At 36.6% G+C, this 18,023-nt stretch overlaps 2 protein-coding genes across 2 annotated transcripts; both read left to right on the forward strand.

Moving 5' to 3' along the window:
• The first annotated feature begins 7,342 nt into the window (after positions 1-7,342).
• On the forward strand, positions 7,343-8,788 carry LOC113359615 (serpin-Z1B-like). Its single transcript, XM_026603221.1, has 3 exons — positions 7,343-7,681; positions 7,940-8,323; positions 8,381-8,788. Exons 1-3 carry the CDS (start codon positions 7,343-7,345, stop codon positions 8,786-8,788), a joined length of 1,131 nt encoding a protein of 376 aa, XP_026459006.1.
• A 7,571-nt stretch (positions 8,789-16,359) lies between these two features.
• Positions 16,360-16,674, forward strand: LOC113359626 (serpin-Z2B-like). Its single transcript, XM_026603226.1, has one exon. The coding sequence runs from the start codon at positions 16,360-16,362 to the stop codon at positions 16,672-16,674; it is 315 nt and encodes a 104-aa protein (XP_026459011.1).
• Positions 16,675-18,023: the final 1,349 nt, after the last annotated feature.

An 18,023-nucleotide genomic window follows, 5' to 3' on the forward strand; every position in this document is an offset into this window, starting at 1 on the left:
TTATAGTATTCCGACGTATCCCAATAAAGCGGCTTTGCATTTGTTGGATCAATATATGTCACCACCTAAAGATCGAACGAAAATTAGTTCCAAACTAAATTAAAACACTATGCCGGAAACAAGTACCGGCATGCTCGACCAATGTTCCGGCATTGTCGAACTTAGCCAAAACTGAAGACCAAATTTGAAACATATTCCGGCATACATTATTCATTAGACAGCAACGCCGGAAAACAAGGTGCCGGCATTGTCGTAATTTATTGTCCCAAGCCGGTACATGCTACCGACATTCCAATTAATTGATATGTAATGCCGGTGTTTAGCTTTGGAAAACATTTATGCCTGTATGTTTTTTGTAGGTACCGGCATTGTAAATTTGAAACTCAACAACGCCGGTTCCACTGCCGGCATTCTCGAAATTGATGGTACCATGCCGGTAACTGGTTCCGGCGTTGATGGTTATTAATTTTCCATGCCGGTTTTTGGGTTTACATGGAAATGTTTCCTGTATGTTTTTCATGTAGTTCCGGCATGGTAACCTATCAATGAACCCCATGCCGGTTTAATATTCCGTAGTATATTCCTTGGTAGGTAAAAAAGTTAACTGCGTACCGGCATAGTTTTTTGGTATAATACTATGCCGGATCAATATTCAAATTGGGGGATATCGCTTTACCGGCATGGTCGTAATATGAATACCATGCCGGTAACGCGTCTGCCGGCATGGTATTCATACTACGACCATGCCGGCACCGAGGTTTTATAGTTGAAAAAATGGCGGGTTTAAAAAAAATTTGATTTTTCAACCTCCTAGCAGCTTTACCTGTGTATTGGGGATGCTTGCATGTTGTGCAAGTTTACTTTCTTGTGTAGATTCTTCGAAAAACTCTCCATACTCGTCAAAATCATCATTAAAGGGTGTTGGCTTAACAAAGAGTTGCAATTGAGAGTTGTTGTCGTTAGCTCCTTGTTGTAGTAGAGTTAAAGATTCAGCAGCTGCAATTCTCTCCTCACAATCATCTTCCATTTTCACAAAAAAAAATTCCACTCAAAAATATTTTTCCCTCCTTCTACTCTCACCTCACTCACCCAAATTCAAATAAAACACACACTAATCATTTATCAAAAATGTTAAGATTTTACTAATTATTATTAATCACTAATCCTGATTAGTGAGGGGTAGATTAGGTAATACGTAAACTACTTAGATAAGGGGTGACCCCGAATTGATATATGGAATCAGTTTTTGTCCTTTTCTTATATCCCCAATTCCTTTTTTTAACCCCCAATTAATGGTTCTTTATTTTATGTATGGGGCCATTAGTGATACTAATAGAGAACTTCAATGGCAATATTTAGATGATATTAGATTCCACAATGATAATAACTGGATTTTGGTTGGAGATTTGAATTTCATCCTTAATGGTGATGAGAAAGAAGGTGGCAACGTCTCTTCTCAATCAGATTTGGATTATTTCAATAGTCTAATTCATAATAGAGGTCTATATAGCATGAATTTTATTGGCAACCATTTTACTTGGACTAATAGGAGAGAAGGTCAAGAACTTATCTTAGAAAGATTAGATAAAGTTTGTGCCACTCTGGATTGGTTTCAAAATTTCAAAAATGTTGTTGTGTACCACTTAACTACACTTGCTAGTGATCATTGCCCTATAATGCTTGTTACTTCTAAAATTGATAACTCTACTAAAAAACCTTTTAAAGTGAATAAGGCTTGGTTTAATGACTCTACTTGTTCTATCTTGATAAAATAAAAATGGGGTTCTCACAATTCTAGTTCCTTTTCTTTCAGATTCTCTAATAATCTTGTTGATACTAAATTTTCTTTGAAGGACTGGAACTATAACCACTTTGGTAATATTAGTACCCAAATTTACAAGATACAAGATCAACTCTGTGCTATAACTAGAAATAGAAAATCCCAAAATCTTGATCTAGTTAAAGAGCTAACTGAAAAACTCAAAATTTTGTATCAAGCTGAAGAAGATTTCTGGAAACAAAGAAACAAAGATGATAACTTAAGATTTGATGATAGGAACACTGCTTACTTCCACCAAAAATCAAATTTTAGGAGGAAAAGGACACAAATAAATACTATTCAGAATAGTAGGTGATTGGCTTACTGAGAGAGATGATATTGCTGCGGAACTTTTGGATCATTTTTCTAGTATGAGTAAAACTACAAATCCTGATAATTATTTGTGCAATGTTTCTCCCTGCATTTCTGATGTTGATAACTACATGCTCATTGAGTGTCCTTCTTATGATGAAGTTAAGAAAATTGTGTTTGAAATGAAACCATGGTCTACTCCAGGACCAGATGGTCTTCCTGCAGGTTTTTATCAAATTATGTGGGACACAGTAGGATAAGATGTAGTAAATATGGTTAGATCTTTCTTTGAAACTCAGCACGTTCTAAAACAACTAAACCATAATTTTACCACTCTTATACCTAAATCTAATTGTCCTAAGCATGCAATTGATTTCAGACCAATAAGTTCATGCAACGTTTCTTACAAAATCATTTCAAAAATTCTGGCTTCTAGACTAAAAAAGATACTAATTAAGTAAAATTATTGATCCTAATCAATCTACTTTTATAGCTGGAAGATTAATACAGGATAATTTTGTGATTTCTCATGAAATGATTGACTCTCTTAAGAAAACCAAAGCTAAGGATGGAGGTATTGCTATCAAACTAGATATGTCAAAAGCTTTTGACAGAGTAGAATGGTCTTTCTTAATTGCTAATTTTAAAGCTCCTGGTTTATCTAACATTTGGTGTGCTATGATTGAGCAGTGTATTTCAACAGTTTCTACTTCCATACTTCTTAATGGATCTCCAAGTAAGTTATACTATCCACAAAGAGGTTTAAGACAGGGAGACCCACTATCTTTCTATCTTTTTATTCTATGTATGGAAGCATTTTCTAGAGATCTTAAAACTGCTGAGGATTCTAACTTAATTCATGCATGGATTTCAAGTAACTAAATATGCTCTTCCCATTACTCATCTGTTTTTTTTTTGCAGATGACTGTCTTTTATTCATCAAAGATAGAATCCATGAAGCTAATCATTTAGCTACTATTATAGACCATTTCAGTAAATTCTCTGGCCAAGTTGTCAACTTTGACAAATTAGAAACAGCAATGAATTTTATCCTTAGAGTTCCAGGTAATATTAGAAACACTATTTCAGGCATTTATTCAGATAAAAAGAATGGCTCTTCAAGAGAAATATTTGGGAGTTCCCCTTCTCCTCCAAATAGATAAATCTAAATCTTTCTCTCATCTTGTTGACAATTATAAAGGTAGTCTAGCAACTTGGAAAGGTAAGTTTGTAGCTCCTCCAGGTAGAACAGTTCTTATACAATCTGTTTCAGGTAATATGGCTAATCATCATCTTGTTGTTTTTCCTATGCCTAAAACCGTTACTGACAAGATGGATTCTGTTCAGATGCACTTTCAATGGGGAAAGGATGATAAGGGTGGAGGTATTTATCCTAAAATATGGTTGTATGTAGCTCTCCCCAAAGCCTTAGGTAGTCTCAATATTAAAAGGACTGATATCCTAAACCTGGCTCTTCTCACTAAGTTAGCATGGAGAATGCTATAACAACAAGATGAGCTATGGGTTAAAATTTTAAGTTGCAAATATTTCAGTAATATTAACCCTCTTAGTGATGATGTGTCTACTTAGGGCACTTGGATCTGGAGGGGAATTTGTCATGGGCTTTAAATAGTTAAAAGGCATTATGTATGGGAAGTGGGAGATGGAAGCCAAATTTCTATCCGGAAGGATAATTGGATACCAAATAGAAATAAGCCACCAGATTCTACCTTTTACTCCGCTCAAATGAAAGTAGTTAGTCAACTCATTGATAGTAATTCACACTCTTGAAAACTAGAAACCCTTAATAGTCTATTTGATGAGGAAACTGTTACTGAAATCCTGAGGATTAGAATCCCTTTTACAGGTGGCGACATACTTAGGTGGTCTCCTGCCCAAAATGGGAGCTTCTCTGTTAAGACAGCTTATAGAGTAATTCTAGATGAAGCCTTAGCTGACTGCCCCTCTAAGAATAATATGGCTATAAACTGAAAACTGTTCTGGAAAATGAAGCTTCCTCCTAGGATTCACCATTTTATATGGAAATGTTTGCAAAAGTGTCTCTCTACTAAGGATAAGTTAGCTAGAATTACTAGGCACAAAAATACCTCTTGTTGCTTATGTGATAATGGCATTGAGTCATTCCTACATCTTTTTATTGATTGCCCTGTTCCTGCCAATATTTGGAACACTGTTAATCCTAATCTTTATCATTCAATCTGTAATTATAATCTACATGACTGGCTCTGTAACATTTTGAATGCAGGAAGCAATGGTGTTCAGGTGGATTTTAAGAACTTTGAATATATTTGTTTTATTACTTGGTATGTTTGGAAAGCGAGATGCGAAAAAAACTTTGACAATGCTCAAGTTAATGTGTCTCATATAACTGAAAATATTGTTAATCATCTGGATGAATGGCACAATTCTGTAGCTAATGTTAATAGGCTAACCAATAGCAATATCTCAAGCAGTAACAGATGGACACCTCCTTTGCCTGGCTTTGAGAAGATAAATTTTGATGCATCCTTTATAGACAGTTCTCTTCCATCTGGTGTTGGACTAATCCTAAAGAATTTTACAGGGAATTGCAATAGAGTGCGATGTACCTCAGTCAAAGCAATAGATGCAGAACAAGCTGAAGCACTATGAGCGTTGGAAGTAGTTTTATGGGCGAAAGAAAGAGGATTCACAAGGATTCAACCAGAGGGAGATTGTCAGAATGTTATAAGAACTATCCAAAGAAATCCAACTTCAGTAAAGTGGACAACAAACAATATTATTAGACATGTCTTATTTATTTTATCAGATTTTGAACAATGGAATTGTAGTTATGTCAAGAGAGATGCAAATAGCATAGCTGATTCTTTGGCTAAATTTGCAAAATCTCAAGAAGCCTTGATAGGTTGGCGGTGTGAATGGCCTACTTGGATCAATACTCTGATCTTAAGTGACCAAAACAATATTATTTCCCCTTAATTTATTCAATAAAATATATTCCTATTAAAAAAAGAATTAATTTCAAAAGAAACTATCAAATGAATTAACCTAAACCCCTGGACGAACACGTTGTTCACATTTTCCCTCTAGTTTGAAAGAGTTACGGCCGGGCCATACATAAAGTCAGTTGAAACTTCAAATCATGGTGGTGGATCATCCTTCACATAAAGGAAGACCAAGTTGTTCGACTGATTGGAAATGAATATGATATACTTGATGGTAACCAGCTTTCGCACAAAAAAGATAAAGAGATGGGTCTCCGTCTCTCAACAGAAGTTTTAATTGAATACCGAGGATCTCTCTGTAAAAGAGCAAAGCCAATAATGGGCAAGTCTTTATCATACATTAATTAGTAAAGATACAAGCCTGGCTCTGCAACAACCAGAGTTTATGCATAACTATTAACTAGCTAACTGTGATAGCAACAGTAATGGTCACAATCTCCATTTTGCTGAGTTTATTGGAGTCTTAAGAAAATGTACATTTCTACCAATATTCAACCCCCTTCATGGTGTGTGACTCGGATAGTTTTCCTGAAACTTCAGGCTAGCATAAAATCCATAATAATAATAGTACCAATTCATAGTTTCTCTTCATTACTCATTAGGAGGAACATCAAGCTGTTCAAGTAAAGCCACAATATGATACTTAGTGACGGAACTAAGGATGGTTCGGGTGTAGGGGTGTTCATGGTCGGTTTCGGCTCGGTTTCTAGCCAAACCAAAATCGAAACCATCAGTGTCGGTTTCTAATTTTTGAAACCAAAACCGTGCCATTAACCAACGATTTCGGTTTTAATTTTACCATCCGGTTTTGGTCTTAACCACTCGGTTCCGGTTAACCGATAAATATGTCAGTTTTAGGTAACTGACTGTTCAAAAAAACAATTTACACAGAAACAAAAAATTCACAAAGAATTTTGCCGAATCCAGCAATAACATCAAAAACGAATTTACATATATGATTCTACTAACAGTTTCTCAGATCAAACCTTAATTTCACTAACAGTTTTAGTCATCCACCTGAGCTTCAAATTCAAAACCCTAAATTCCTAAATCATCAACAAAACCTATTCACATCATCAATTAAACAATAACCCCTTCATTAATTCAATCCCCTAATGTAATTCCTTCTTAATCATCCTTAATTGAATCTCGAAATCATTTCCAGGAACCCTAATTTCTTCACAGTTTCGGTACCTCTCAATTATTCTTCAAAAACAACACTACAACTTCAATCTAGCAACAACCCATTGATCTTCAACTGTTAACTTACCGATTTACAAATAAACTCAACATCAAACTCAAACCCTATTTTTTTGATTCCCTTTTCTATGAGTTTAATTCAACTTCTCAAGTAAATACCACCACCATTAGTCGTTCCTTAGCCAAACACTTCTTTTTGGAATCTCGTAACCACAGATTTGGTTCTCAAATCCTCAGTAGAAGATTGACAGAGAAAGAAAAAGGAGAAGACAAGAATTAAACAGGAAAAAGAAGATGAGGCTGCTGCGGAGGAGAAGAAAGGAAAAGGGAGAAAAAAATGAGATTTAGTTTTTAGGGTTTTTATTTTTATAGTTTTAATCAATGGTTAAGATTTAATATCTAAATCTATGGTGAAAAGCAGATAATCGGTTAACCATTGGTTATCGGTTCGGTTTCTCTATCATACCAAAACCAAACCATTAATCTCGGTTTTCCTCTTTTCTAAACCAAAACCAACCATTAGTTAATGGCTCGGTTCAGTTTTTCCCTAATCGGTTTGGTTTGGTTCGGTTTCTCGGTTAACCAGTTACCATGAACAGCCCTAGTTGTTGCACACTTTAAATCCATTATATTTTGAACCATTTTAATTTGTAGCCCAGGTACCACACAAGCCCAGTTATTAAGAAAAATATCTACCAAGTCGTTCGAGTGATTGGCCGCAGTAATAGATAGCCTTCAACTTCTTAGCAAACCCTAACTTTTAATAACTTGATGAACAAGTTTTTGGATTTTTTTGGAACTTTCAAATTCAAATTGAACAAGTTCTCTATATATTTACGTCTAAAACAGAGTTAGGGTTTTTCCAATAGTCTGATAGTTAGCTATGGAAAACAAACTAAAAGTAAATCCTACATCATTCAAAGTTCATGGATCATCGTCAACAAGAAAAACTTCGAAAGAATCAAAGTTACCATAAACTAGCAACAAAAGCACTTCCAGTTCATGTATGAAACTAGTGAAAGATGTCTGGTTAAGGGAGCCGAAGAACAAGAATTTTGTATTCTCTCCCTTTTCAATCGACAGTGCTCTAGGTTTACTAGCTTTTGGAGCAAGTGGTGAAACCTTAGAACAGATATTAGGGTTCCTCAACTCCGGAAGCCTCGACCATCTGAATTCTGTCAACTCTAAACTTATTGAATCCTTATGCGAATCACGGACTGAACCTAAACTTTCTTTTGCTGGCGGCGTTTGGATTGAAAAATCTTGCTCTATTAAACCTTCATTCGAAGAAGTTGCCACCGCAGTATACAAAGCCAAAGCCAAAACTGTGGATTTCAAAAATAAGGTATGAGAATTTTCAACCTCTTGTTGTCGCTTGTATGTATGACAAACCTCTTCTATTAAGCTTCTTTTTAAGAGTTTAGTATTTCTATGTGTGTTTAGAGCTTAGTATTTATTTTTGTGTTTTTTCAATCAATAAAGAGTTTGGTGCTAACCAGGTTGGTATATCACCTAATGACTTTACCAACATTGGCTTGTGACATTTAAAAATACATTTTATCTTTAAATATCGGTTTACTGATTTTTAATCAATTTTTTTTAGAGCAAAAAGGTGCAGAAGAAGGTAAATGAATGGGTGGAAAAGCAAACAAATGGATTAATCAAAAATCTTCTTCCTGACGGAGCAGTCGATGAAAGTACAAAATTTATATTGGCGAATGCACTCTATTTTAAAGGATGTTGGAGTCGGAATCCGTTTGCTGAAATGTTAACCAAGAAATCAAAGTTTTATATTCTAGATGGGGGAAAATCAGTACAAGTTCCCTTTATGTCGTCCGTTCAATGCCAATATATTACTTGTTATGATAGCTTCAGAATACTTAAACTCCCATATGAGTGTTCAGGAACACATAAATATGCCCGTGGTCCAAGTTTTTCAATGTATATAGTTTTACCTGAGCAACGATATGGACTTGGTGAACTTATAGTATAGGTGAGTTCTAATCCCTCTGGTTTTCTGCATACATATGTCCCTGTCGATCAGAGTTTGGTGCCACCGGGAGAATTTAAGGTTCCGAAATTCAAACTCCTTTTTGATTTCGAAGCATCAAGTGTACTCAAGAAATTGGGAATAGTTTTTCCTTTTGACAAATCTCAAGCTGAGCCGACGGACATGGCGAACATTGATGGTACTAGAAAATATAGTACTCTTCATGTTGACAAAGTTTTTCACAAGTGTTTTGTTGAAGTTGATGAAAAAGGAACCGAAGCTGCTGCTTCTACTGCCGTGCATATGGTGTGTTGTGCGTTGACTCCTCGTCCTTGTCCTCGTCCAACTCCTCCTCGTGTTGATTTTGTGGGAGACCATCCTTTCATGTTCATTATCAGAAAGAAGCAGATTGGTGTGGTGTTGTTCATGGGGCATGTCCTTAACCCTTTGCTAAATTCCTGATGACGACATATGATCATCTCCCTGGCTCTATTTTTCCTGTGTTCTTTATTCGAGAAATTCAACTATATTGCTGCATATGATTTCCTTTATCTGTTTCTTTTATTGAACCAGAACAAAAAATTAGCTTTGATCATCGATAGGTTATGCTATGATAAATGTGGTTCCTCGGTGCAACCCTCAAATAATCATTTCGCGCAACCAAAAATAAAACTTGTTTGCCTAATGTTTCCCTGGCCTTTATGAAAATCAGAACTTTCGGCAGTCAGGTTACAACGTGATGATTCTTGAGAAAAACAGTGCGAAAGTTCATCATGCCAAAAATAAAAGGGCTCTAGAATTGCAGACTAGTTGTTTTTCAGTTTGTATGTCCATCGGCAAAATTCCGATTTTTTTTTTTCGTGATAACTATGTCTATTATAGGCTTTGGGTGTCAGTTGACGATTTAGCTTTGTGCCCTGGAATGAGCGTGCCTGGACCTAGATTAACACGTTGTTCACGTTATATAGTTAATAGAGGCTAAGAAAAAAACCTAAGAAAACGTGTTTCCACAAATATTTTTTAGTTGTTGAAGACTAATTAATTATTTTCTAAAGTTAGCCGTGGTTATTTAAGGAAGGGGTTTCCTAAACTGGTTAGAATTCTTGGTGGCCAAGTTTGTAACCTATATAAATAGGTTGTTAGGCCTTGTAGAATTTGTGCGTTGTGTAGAAAACGATTAAGAGATCGGTGAGAGATTTCTTGTATAGATTTTAGGGCTAAAGATAGGATTTCGTTGTGAGAGCATATTGGTGAGGAACAAGAGACAAGGTTATCGTCTCGGGTAATTGTTGCGGTGTAACCAAAGGTTTGCTGGGATTCACACGACGTTGTAATCGTTTTTCTTCATAGTGGATTTGAGTTGGTGCGGCTCAAAGTGGACGTAGACAATATATACAAGTTTTATCTTTCTCGTATTATTATGGTTTCTTATGCTTGGTTTACTTATTATTCATCATAATATCTCAAGATCCGTTATTCCGCGGTTGTCAGTGATTATTCCCTAAGAAAATCCTGACAACTGGTATCAGAGCTCGGGTTAGAGCTTTAGGGTTTATCGTAGTACGATTGGAGTGGGAGTTATGGGTGATAATAACGAAAGTACGGTAGCTAGGGTTAAATTTTTAATGGGAAGAACTTTGCATTTTGGAAGTCTCAGATGGAAGACTACCTATATGAGAAAGACATTGTCGATCCATTGGGAGGAGTTGCGAAAAAGGGAGCACGCAAAAACGATGAATGGACAACTCTTGATCGAAAGTGTGTAGCCGTGATCCGTAAATGTCTAACGGAGGAAGTCTACAATAACGTACAAGAGGAAACTAGTACGAAGGATATTATGGATAAAATTGAAAAGTTGTATCAAAAGTCATCAGCCTCGGGAAAGATTATGTTGTGTGAAAAATTATTTAATCTGAAGATGCAAGAAGGCGAAGCAATTTCAGCACATCTGGGGAAGTTTAAATCAATTATTTCTCAGCTTTCAAAAGTTAGTATTACTTTTGATGATGAAGTTCAAGCTTTACGGTTGTTGTCGTCATTACCAAAGAGTTGGGAGACTGCAAGTACAACCATTAGCAATTTCGCAGGGAGCGAGAAGTTGAAGCTTGATGATGTGCAACAAAGGTTAATTGATGTAGAGGAGAGAAGAATAGAACAAGGTTATGTTTCTAGTTCTTCAAGATCGTCCTTAACTATGCATGATGAAGATAGAAGCAGGAGTTCAAATAGGAAAAACAACAACAAATCCAGATGGAAGTCTATGGGGGATCCCAATCTCGACCTAGAGGTGTTGTTGAGTGTTGGGCGTGTAAGAAAGTAGGACACTTCAAGCGCGATTTTCCGGAAAACAAAGGTGCTAATAATGGTGGAAACAAAGGTAATCAAGAAGAGGTAAACGTAGTTGCAGCTGCGGAACCGGTGAAGGTCCTTGTTGATAACAAGAAGGTGATTACGGAAGGTTTTCTACTACTCTCTGAGTACAAGCAAGATGAGTCTTGGATTATAGACTCGAGAGCTTCTTTCCATGCAACGGGTGATAAGAGTATTATGATATCTTATAAAGAAGGATATTAAGGCCAAGTATTCTTGGGTGACGGTGAAGCATGCGACATCATCGGTTTGGGTGATGTGATCTTAAAATTCAATGGTTCGACATGGAAATTGAAGGATGTATGACACGTTCCAAATTTGAAGAAGAACTTGGCGTCTGTGGGCCAAGTTTGTGATGATGACTGTGAAGTTGTGTTAACGAAACACAATTGGAAAGTAAAGAAAGGGGCTATGGTGTTAGCTCGTGGAGTTGGAGTCGGTACTCTATACCGGACTTCAGATGGAACTAATTTAGCAGTGGCTAGTAGTGGTGAAGACACTAACTTATGGCATAGAATATTAGGGCACATGAGTGAGAAGAACATGAAGATTCTATGTTCGGGAGGATATCTACCTAAGGTGAAGTCTGTTGATATGAGTTTTTGTGAAGACTACGTTCTTGGAAAGCAAAAACGAGTTAGTTTCAGCAGAGGATGAAGAGACTTGAGAAGTGGAAAACTTGATTTGGTTCACACGGATGTATGGGGACCAATTGATGTTGCATCTCGCAGCGGGTTCCAGTATTATGTCACCTTTATTGATGATCACTCAAGGAAGGTGTGGCTTTACTTCATGAAGAATAAGTTCGAGGTGTATGAAGTGTTTAAGAAGTGGAAAGCTTTGGTTGAAACAGAAAATGGTCTGAAGTTGAAGTGTCTAAGGTAAGACAACGGTGGTGAGTATGACAAAACAAAATTCTTACGGTTATGTTCTATAAATGGAATTCGTTTGGAGAGGGCAGTTCCAAGGACACCACAGGAGAATGGAGTAGCAGAACGTATTAATTGGATGTTGAATGCACGTTCAAGGTGCATGAGGTTGAAGTCTGGTTTTCCCGAGACCTTCTGGGCACACGCAACAGAGACGGCTGCTTATCTAATTAACAGGACACCTAGTAGTCCATAGATATGAAGATACCAGAGGAGGTTTGTACTGGAAAAAAGGTAAATCTTTCCTATTTGAAAGTTTTTGGTTGTGTTGGTTATGTTCATCTTAGTCCCGGTGAGAGGTCTAAGATAGGTGCTCAATCAAAGAAGTGTATATTCCTTGGTTATAGAATTGACGCTTTTGGGTATAAACTTTGGGACTATGAGGGTCACAAAGTTATTAGAAGTATAAATGTCACTTTTAATGAGAATGAGTTGTACAAGGACAGGAATACAACACAAGTTGAAGATGTCAGGTCAAGCAACGTCGATAAGGAGTTGTATATCGATATTGATGATGTTTCTGGAAGAAGTGTGGAACAAGAAGAGCATGATATTGCTGATGGCAGAGAAGTACAAGTGGAAGAGACTTCTACTGTAGTGAGAGTTATTCCTAGAGTTTCACAAGAAGTACGAAGATCGTCAAGAACTCCTAAACCAAACCCAAGGTATGCTTTGAATTATCTATTACTTACGGATGGAGGCGAACCTGAAGATATTAAGGAAGCACTAGCGGCTGATGATTCAGGCAAGTGGAAACTTGCTATGAAGGATGAGATTCACTTGATGAGAATGGCACTTGGGTGTTAGTAAAATTACCAAGAGGTAAGAAGGAATTGCATAACAAGTGGGTTTATCGGATGAAATGTGAAGTAAATGGAAAAATTCGCTACAAGGTGAGGTTGGTTGTGAAAGGTTTCCAGCAAAAACTTGGTGTTGATTACAACGAGATATTTTCTCCAGTTGTGAAGATGACTACTATTCGAGTAGTATTAAGTCTAGTGGCTTCTGAAGATCTCTACCTTGAACAGTTGGATGTAAAGACAGTTTTTCTTCATGGTGACCTAGATGAAGAAATTTACATGAAGCATCCAGAAGGATTTATAGTAAAAGGAAAGGAAGAGATGGTGTGCAAGCTAAAGAAGAGTTTGTATGGTTTAAAACAAGCCCCGAGACAGTGGTACAAGAAGTTTGATAACTTCATGCATGGAAGTGGTTACTCACGGTGTAATGCAGATCATTGTTGTTACTTCAAAAGGAATGATTCTGACTACTTCATATTACTACTGTATGTGGATGATATGTTGGTTGCCGGAACATCTCTACAAGAAGTTGAGAATTTGAAGAAACAATTAGCAAGTGAGTTTGCTATGAAATATCTTAGTGAAGCAAAGCACATTCTTGGTATGAGGATCATAAGAGACAGAGATAAGGGTATACTTATGCTTAGTCAGGTTGAATATATTGAACGAGTGTTGAAAAGATTCAATATGGAGAATGCTAAACCAGTTAGTTGTCCACTTGGAAGTCAAATTCGTCTTTCAAGTATGCAGTGTACGAAGACAAATGAAGAAAAGGAGTACATGTCTAACGTACCATATTCTTCGGCTATTGGGAGTCTAATATATGCTATGGTGTGCACGAGACCGAATATTGCACATGCAGTGGGAGTAGCGAGTAGATATGCAAGCAACCCAGGAAAACAACATTGGGAAGCTGTGAAGTGGATTCTCAGGTATTTGAGAGGTAACACAAACGCACCATTGTGCTATGGAAAAGGTGGTTCTATTTTAAGGGGTTATGTGGATGCAGACTTCGCAGGTGATGTAGATAAAAGGCGAAGTACGACCGGTTATGTTTATACTATGGGGTCAGCTGCAGTGAGTTGGAACTCACAGTTACATAAGTTGGTGACATTGTCTACTACGGAAGCGGAGTACGTAGCGGTGACGGAAGCGAGCAATGAGATGATTTGTTTACAAGGATTATTAGCTGATTTGGGAAAGGAACAAGGAGATAATGTTTTATTTAGCGACAGTCAAAGTGCTATACATTTAGCCAAGAACTCAGCCTATCATGCTAGGACGAAGCATATATATATATCCGTTATCATTTCATTCGGGATCTCTTAGAAGAAGGAGAGTTGAAGCTCGAGAAGATTCTTGGTTCGAATAATCCGGCGGATATGTTTGCCAAGGGAGTTAATCAGACGAGCTAAAGCTCTGCAAGGCTTTAGTTGGTCTCTCAGAATGAGGATCTGGGAGGGGAGACGCACTAACAAGGAAGATGTTTTAGCACCGTCAATCCAAATTTGAAGAATGGAAGACAATCAATAAGTCTTCAAAGTGGGAGATTGTTAGTTGTTGAAGACTAATTAATTATTTCCTAAAGTTAGCCGTGGTTATTTAGGGAAGGGGTTTCATAAACCGGTTAGAATTCTTGGTGGCCAAGTTTGTAACCTATATGAATAGGTAGTTAGGCCTTGTAGAATTTGTGCGTTGTGTAGAAAACGATTAAGAGACTGGTGAGAGATTTCTTGTATAGCTTTTACGGATAAAGCTAGGATTTCGTTGTGAGAGCATATTGGTGAGGAACAAGAGACAAGGTTATCGTCTCGGGTAATTTTTGCGGTGTAACCAAAGGTTTGCTGGGATTCACACGACGTTGTAATCGTTTTTCTTCATAGTGGATTTGAGTTGGTGCGGCTCAATGTGGACGTAGACAATATATACAAGTTGTATGTATTGGTCGAACCACTATAAATCTTGTGTCTTGTGAGTTGATTTATATTTCTCGTATTATTATGGTTGCTTATGCTTGGTTTACTTATTATTCATCATAATATCTCAAGATCCGTTGTTCCGCGGTTGTCAGTGATTATTCCCTAAGAAAATCCTGACAATATTCACTTCCCAACTCTCCCCATAGTGGCTCAGATTTCTTTTACTGAAAAAGAAAAGGCGGTCAGGCAATGCATAAATTAGTTGACACTTCAAATCATGGTGGTGGATCGACCTTAGCATAAAGGAAGACCAAGTTGTTTGAGTAATTGGCAATGTTGTGAACCTCTCTGTAAGAGCATTGCCTTACGGGCAAGTCTTTTGGTAAAGATACAACATGGTTCTGTAACAAACAGAGTTTAAGTGTGCATATCTATAGCTAACAATGATAATGATCACTTACAGTTCCATCTTTGCAGGATATTTTCAGGATTTTTCTAAAGATGCATGGTGAATAATTTGGTGCTAAAGAATTTCGAGTTCAAGTTATTAATATCATCTCAATGACTTTACCTTGTCGTTTATTTTATTACTTTTAGCACCCTGGCCCCTGGCACTTAATCACACAATCACAGTCTACTTCTAGTGCCCAAGTACTTTCCAAGTTAAAACTCTTTCCATCTTCTTAGCAAACCCTAACTTCTTGCGGAACAAGTTAGGGAATATTGGGAACCTCGAATTGCACAAGTTATATATATTACATGTATAACAAAGTTAGATAGATACAATAGGGTTTTCGTTCTCTGCAATAGTCTGGTAACTATGGAAAACAAACTACAAGGAAACCGCAGGCCTCTACCAAATATTGATTCAATAATAGCAAAATATAAATACACTGTGAAAGAACCAAAGCTACCATAACCAGAAACAAGCAACAAAAGTACTGCCAATTCATGTATGAAACTAGTGCAAGATATCTGGTTAAAGGAGGCGGAGAACAAGAATTTTGTATTCTCTCCGTTTTCTATCGACAATGCTGTAGGTTTATTAGCTTCTGGAGCAAGTGGTGAAACCTTAGAACATATATTAGGATTTCTCAACATCGAAAGCCTCAACCATCTAAATTCGGTTAACTCTAACCTCATTGAATCGTTATGCGAAGCACGAACTGAACCCAAGCTTTCTTTTGCTGGTGGAGTTTGGATTGAAAAATCTTTTCCTATTAAACCTTTATTCGAAGAAATTTCCGCCGCAGTGTATAAAGCAGAAGCCGAAACTGTGGATTTCGAAAATAAGGTATTAGAATTTTTAACTCTTTTAGCCAAGGCATTCGGCTTATTTTTTAGAGCTTTAGTATTTTTATGGTTTTTTTTTTCTTTCTTTTGAATCAAAATAAAGAATTTGATGCTAGCTAACCAGTTTCCTTGTGGGTATCATCCAATGATTTTACCATTGAACTGTAACATATTTTATTGATTTTAATCTATTTTATTTAGAGCGAAGAGGAGCAGATGAAGGTGAATGAATGAGTTGAAAAGAAAAAAAATAGATCAATTAAGCATCTTCTTCCTGACGGAGCAGTTGGTAAACATACAAAATTTATATTGGCGAATGCACTCTATTTCAAAGGATGTTGGAGTCGGAATTCGTTCGATCAAGCACGAACCAAGGAATCCAAGTTCTATCTCCTGGATGGGGAAAAACCTGTACAAGTTCCCTTCATGTCGTCCATACAATGTCAATATATTAGTTGTTATGATAGCTTCAGAATACTTGAACTCCCATACAAATGTTCAGGAACACAAGAAAATTTCCGTAGTCCAAGTTTTTCAATGTATATAATTTTACCTGAGCAACGAGATGGGCTTGTTGAACTTATAGCATAGGTTAGTTCTAATCCCGCAGGTTTTCTGCATAAATATGTTCCAGTCTATCAGAGTTTGGTGCCACCGGGAGAATTTAAGTTCCGAAATTCTAAATCCTTTTTGATTTTGAAGTAAAAAGAGTACTCAAGGAAATGGGTACGATTTTTCCTTTTGATAAATATCAAGCTGAGCTGTCGGAGGTGGTCAATATCGATATTGCTACTACTAATAAGCTTCATGTTGACAAAGTTTTTCACAAGTGTTTTGTGGAAGTTGATGAAAAAGGAACTGAAGCTGCTGTTACTACTGCCGTTAAGGCGCATGTGGAGTGTTGCATGATGCGTCCTCGTACACCTCCTCCTCGTGTTGATTTTGTGGAAGATCTTCCTTTCATGTTCATCATCGGAGAAGAGCAAAGTGGTGATGTGTTGTTTATGGGACATGTTCTTAATCCTTTGTTAAATTAGTGATGAAAACATGTGTTTATCTCCCTAGCTCTCTTTTGGTAGTTTGGAACATCCCACTTTTCCTTTATATTGTTATTATTTTTGCTCGGTTTAAAATGACTATTATTATATTCGGAGAGTTTAGGTTTTAGATTACGTACTAAAGTTCTTCTCATATGGTATACATACATAAGGCACTAGTATTTCTTTGAGCTGTAACGTGTTGCATATTTGTCATTTAGCTTTATTTTATTTTATTTTTCATCGACAAAGGTATAAATTCATTAAACATCTTATAGGGAGTAAGCAAAATCCAAAGCAACAGACACTACAAACCCCAGAATAACCAGATCCAAAAACAAAAGAATCAGTCTAAGCTGCGAAAACAAAGGGAAACTTCCCTTCCCAAACTCTTGGAAAGCTAAATTACAAAAAATTGTCCCCATCTAGATTTCACATTTTCTAGAGATATCCTCTCCGAAGCTTCTAAATTTTTGCACCAATAGTAAGATTGTGCTTTCACTTTCGTGATGACTTGTTGCACTTCAAATAACATCCCGTTGAAGATTAAATCATTCCTAGACATCCAAATTCCCGATGAAGATTAAATCATTCCTAAACATCCAAATAGTCCAAGTAATGGCCGCTGGCAGAACCTGCCGTAGAAAGATTCTTTACCCTCCAACCTTTGATTATTAATGTATTTGATTGGTGTACTCCCTGATGATGATTAGTCATCATGAATTTTAAAGAAAGTCTAAAGAATGTTTTCGCTTAAATTTCAGAATTCGAAAGATAGATATACTGCAGGATATTATAACTATGGATAGAGTTATCCACAGTTCAGCCATGATCTCTGCATCTCCTTCTATATTTTGACTTTGTAAGCAGGGAACCGTCATTGTACAAGTAGCAAATGAACACTCGTAGCAGCACTCATAAATCTTCTGGGGCCAGATTGATGCGGCAAGTTGCTTTCATGTATTCTGTGCAATTATAGTGTAGGATTTCATGTGTAGTGTTGGGAATATATGTTTTAAAAATATTATTAATTTCCAATAAATTAGTGTCTCACTTAAATGGTTTTATTGTGACATTTATTCTTCCTTTAAAAGGTAAATTTATTACGTTTTTAATGTGAAAACCGTTTTTTGTTGAATTGGCTAATGATGCTAATTAATAACTTATAAATGCATTTCATTTAATATTATTTAATTCTTTAACCATTATAAATCAGATTTTGATGAAAAGAATTTAGAGAGTGGATGAAACCTTTTCTCTATAGAGAGAGTTTTTTCTTTTATGTTACTTGAGTTACAAAGAAAAATGAATTTTTGTGAGAAACAAAAACAAGTGTGTGACATCCTTGG

Source organism: Papaver somniferum, chromosome 1, assembly GCF_003573695.1.
Source record: "Papaver somniferum cultivar HN1 chromosome 1, ASM357369v1, whole genome shotgun sequence".
NCBI classification, from domain to species: domain Eukaryota; kingdom Viridiplantae; phylum Streptophyta; class Magnoliopsida; order Ranunculales; family Papaveraceae; genus Papaver; species Papaver somniferum.